The sequence below is a fragment of the Diceros bicornis genome, chromosome 9 (assembly GCF_020826845.1).
Source record: "Diceros bicornis minor isolate mBicDic1 chromosome 9, mDicBic1.mat.cur, whole genome shotgun sequence".
Classification (NCBI taxonomy): Eukaryota; Metazoa; Chordata; class Mammalia; order Perissodactyla; family Rhinocerotidae; genus Diceros; species Diceros bicornis.
This window is the reverse complement of record NC_080748.1, coordinates 35,171,012-35,175,636: the sequence shown is the minus strand read 5'-3', so window position 1 is coordinate 35,175,636 and position 4,625 is coordinate 35,171,012. Positions and strand designations below refer to the sequence as shown.

Sequence of the window (4,625 nt, the reverse complement as noted above, 5' to 3'; positions counted from 1 at the left end):
TATACTTTCACTACTGGCCCCAAATGCCATCATCCACCTATGTTATTTAACCATAAACTTTTAATATAAAAATACCTCTAAGCTGATAACATTGAGTGACTTACAAAACTGACAGAATATTTCAGTGCTACACAAAACAGTTCTATACACAATTTATAGTTTTATTTTTATTTTTTTTGTGTGAGGAAGATCAGCCCTGAGCTAACATCCATGCCAATCCTCCTCTTTTTGCTGAGGAAGACCGGCTCTGAGCTAACATCTATTGCCAATCCTCCTCCTTTTTTTTTCCCCCAAAGCCCCAGTAGATAGTTGTATGTCATAGTTGCACATCCTTCTAGTTGCTGTATGTGGGACACAGCCTCAGCATGGCCGGAGAAGCAGTGCGTCGTGCGCGCCCGGGATCCCAACCCGGGCCGTCAGTAGCAGAGCACGTGCACTTAACCTCTAAGCCACGGGGCCTGGCCGCAATTTATAGTTTTAAAGTTCTTTGCTGGCACTTGATTTTATAGTTGATAGACACAATAACTACTGATTTCAATAAAATACTGTTCTTAGCTCATACATATTTTCAAAATCAATATTACCTCACAAAATAGTAAAGAATAATCACATCTTGGTGATGAATCTTCTAAGATGAACATCAAAACTGTACAGCCAAAATATTTTAAGAATTACATAAACTTTTTAAGACAATGGATAAAAATTTACACAATCATGTCCAGTGAAAAAAAAGGATTATTCCTCTGATTCAATGAAGCATCTATCAAGTATAGATAAAAAATATAAACATACAAAGCAAGTCACTGTTTGTTCCTTTAAGGTTTTTAGATGATTGGTGACACTACTAGAATGGAATTTTTTAGACGGAAAATTGGCCATGATTTGCAAATACACATTTTATATTACAAATTTAAAACTGCAATTTCTTTTAAAACAGTAGATTCCTGTTTGTTTGTTTGTTTTTACTTTCAGTGAGCTTACAGCCATTCTGTATATTATTAAAAATAAAATCACCATTCAGTCACATTAAACATATATGTACTTTTTTCCTTCACAAAAGGGGAGGAAACTAAACTAAAACTTAGCAAACTATATTTAAGTTAGAACACATTTTGTAAAAATCCACTAGTTTAAAGTTTTGGAAATCTACTACACTGTTCTGAAGGAAAATACATTCTTTCAAAACCCTATCTAGTAATTCCTATCTAATTGGTATTCTATGAGAAAAATTAAAATTCAAGTTACAATACTTGTGGCACTCAACAGAATGCAAGATTTAATAAGAGAAGACTAAATTAGTATAATCAAACATAAACATATTAAACAATCAAATCAATACTAGACTTTTAGAACAGTAAATTATTAAATAGGTTGATTTGAGCGTTCAAATTCTGTAACATTAAATTACATTACTATTTCAAACCATACCCTTTCCAAACTAAACCTGAAATTAATCAACTTTTTTTCCAGCAAAGGGAAAGGGTATCTCTTTAAGATATTTTCCAAAGCAGTAAAAACATCTAGTGTTTCAGCCTATGTACAACTAACTCTGCTGGTCCTGTACATTTCACTGAGGTGCTACTTGAACCCACAAATCATCATCAGATAAAGAACTTGAACTTCCTGACTCAGAGTCCAGCTCACTAAACCCACCTAAATCCCATTCAGTACTAGATTCACTTGGTACATCCTCTTCCTCAGTGAGGAAACTCTGACCAGATTCAAGGCAGGAAGGATAAACACGAGCTGAAAGGCAAAAAAAGTTAGAATCAAACTGGAAGAGGCCTAACGTGGTACCTACATTAATCCACTGGTCTCCCCTAGTGTCATATTCATACACGGTCACCCGGTTCTTTTTCCACTGTGGGGTGCGCGAGGTGATTAGCAACAATTTTTGGCCATGATTGATAATTCGGTAGTTGTTGGTCTCTGACACCAAGGGAATATTATTTATCTGCCTCCATTCTCCTCTGACTGGATTGTAGACCTTCATGACCGGGATGTCACAGATACAATAGATCTCATCATTGAAGACACAGGCTTCCTGAAAGTCATTGCGCTTAAGAGAAACACACTTCAGCCACATATTATGGCTAGGATCATAGCAGAACATGCGCTTACTGTTGAGAGCATAAAGATAGTTCTGAATTACCATTAGGTCAAAGGATATAAAAGAATGGGGTAGTGGAGCCACCAGCGCCCACTGGTTCCTCTGAACACTGTAGCATTCCACTTCCTTCAATTTAACTCCGGTAATAGGGTCTCGCCCACCCAAAATGTAAATGTAGCCATTGAGGTATGCCACATCCATGCCCTCACGGCAGAGCAAGCGGTCTGCAAGTTGCTGCCAACTATTCTGGGCTGGTTTATATACCCAGAGGTCCTTCCTGGGCTGGGCAGCTAGATAGATGTCATGGTCTGGAGAAACACAGACTGCTAAGGTGGTGACAGTCCTAGTGTGAGCAAGGCAGGTTAAAGGCGACGGCACTTTGTAAATATCCCCCGTGTATGGGTCACAGCATAGAAAGGGATCTCTGGGATGTCCAAAGAAGATCACCATCTCCTTGGCACACACACCTAGCCTCTGGGGTGGATTTTCTGCTGCGGATACAACAGAGCTGCTGCTGTCCTCTGACTTAGGCACCACAGACTTGTACAACATGTCACCGTATCGTATCTGAATGGCCCCTTCAATAAGGTCCGGACAGTGCTTCTTCACAATGGGCTTGGTCAACAGCCCTTCTAGGTAATGCTGATCTTCATCAGCGAAGTGTGTCCAGCGGACACACTTGAAGACTTCTGCAGCGCTGGGACCCCGCTCCTTAGGAGCTGCCTCCAACCACTGCACAGCTACGTGACACACAGTCTGCTCATGCTCTATGTTTAGACTATCCAGGCGCAGGACGGTCAGCAGCTGGGCCAAGGTCAGATCTGCCAGAGTCTCCTCCCGAACTGAACCCATCTGACTGAGCTGCTTGAAGTTGTGAGCTATAAAGGACTGGGCCTGCGATCGCAGCTTGCGATGGCCAAAGGCGTCGGCAAACTTAAAGATGGCGGTGCAGTTGGCCAGGTCTAGGCGGCGGGCTAGGAAGGAGGCACAGGCTTCTCGCACATACTCCAGCTGTAGCATGTCGGAGGCCGCGTAGAGGCGCTCCACGTTGGCTTCACTCAGGGACACGCGACCCGTGTAGCAGTAGTCAACCAAGACCTCGAAGGACTCAGCATCCACATCATGCATGGTCACGCTCGCCTGCTGGCTCTCGTACATGCCGCCGGTGAACATGCTCTTGAAGTAGGGACACGCGGCAGCCAGCACATTACGGTTGCAGGGGAAGAGGCGGCCTGTGCCAGGCCCGCTGCCAGGTGTCACCACCTCGATGGTCACATCACATAGCAGCCGTGCATCGTAGAAGGACTTGAGCTGTGCCAGCAGGGCTGCAGAATGGGCCGTGTCCTTCAGCTCCTCCGGGCCCGTGAAAAAAGCCGAAACGGATGGCTTGTGAATCCTCTTGGGCCGCCTCCCTCCGCGGGGACTGGCGAGGCGGCGAGAACGCGGAGCTTCTTCCCGGGACTGCATGGTGGAGATGGCGGCGCGGTGCCGAGGGCGAGGACGGGTGCAAGGACCGGGCTCTGGCTCCTCCTCACCCTCCTCTCGCCGGCGCTAAGATCGTGGTGTCTCCGGAGAGACTGCAGCACAGGTCCATTTACTTAATTCAGCCCTATACCGCGGTGCCGCCTCCCTTTACCACGTAGACCGTGCCTGACTCACCCTTTTCCAGGTCTGCGCCCTTTCTCCACCTCAGCTCGCCCTCGCAGGACCTGCAGGTAGAGCCAAGAGAGCCACCTCCACTGCGCTGGCAATAACTGGTAGGTGTCCAGGAGAACTACGGCTCCCAGGTTGCCTTTCGCGCCTCGAGGCTTGCCGGGGTCCTCCAGACTTATGGGGATAGGTTGATGGACAGAAGCCGCTTTGCATGTCGGGAGTAGTAGTTTCAATAATATCGCGAGATTTATCGGCTGTTCATTGTTTCGGCTGACGGAATTAGAAATGGCTAATTCGGTTAGATTCGCTTTTATGGTTTAGAACTTTGGGTTTTGAATCTAGATTAGCCGCCGGTTCTAGTATTTATTGTTTGACTTCTCTCTCAGAACTGTCTCCTGTTTTTTAGAATGTGAATAACAATAGTATTTCATAACGTTGTGTGAAGATTAAATGAGATAAATTGCATAGGATATATTGGATGCTCTGAATAACTATTTGTTGATTAGTAGAATGGTACTTACCCAGTACCTATAATATAAAGGTTCAATAAATTTTAGCTTTTTTTCTAGCATTTATGAAAAATGAAGCACTCATTAGAAAGTATAAGACTCTAGGAAAGATTTAAAAACCCTGCAGGTTTCTGCAGAGATCCGTTTACATTTTGTTTTGTTTTAATTAATAGATTTTATTTTTAAGCTCAGTTTTGGGTTTACTGGAAAATCGAGCAGGAAGTTACAAGGAGCTCCCATATACTCCACCCCCTCATAGTTTCCACTATTATTAACATCTTGCATTAGAGTGTGCATTTGTTACAAGTGATGAACTTAATACAGTATTATTAATTAAAGTGTACAGTTTATAA

The 4,625-nt window shown here is 43.7% G+C and overlaps 1 protein-coding gene across 1 annotated transcript; it reads right to left on the bottom strand.

The window, feature by feature from the left end:
- Nucleotides 1-292: 292 nt before the first annotated feature.
- LOC131410239 (kelch repeat and BTB domain-containing protein 6) lies at nucleotides 293-3,848 on the bottom strand. The gene has a single exon (XM_058548259.1). The coding sequence runs from the start codon at nucleotides 3,575-3,577 to the stop codon at nucleotides 1,568-1,570; it is 2,010 nt and encodes a 669-aa protein (XP_058404242.1). The 5' UTR covers nucleotides 3,578-3,848; the 3' UTR covers nucleotides 293-1,567.
- Nucleotides 3,849-4,625: the final 777 nt, after the last annotated feature.

What these genes read in the sequence shown, in the direction of transcription:
- LOC131410239 (XM_058548259.1), bottom strand. Translation starts at nt 3,577, where the DNA reads ATGCAGTCCCGGGAAGAAGCTCCGCGTTCTCGCCGCCTCGCCAGTCCC.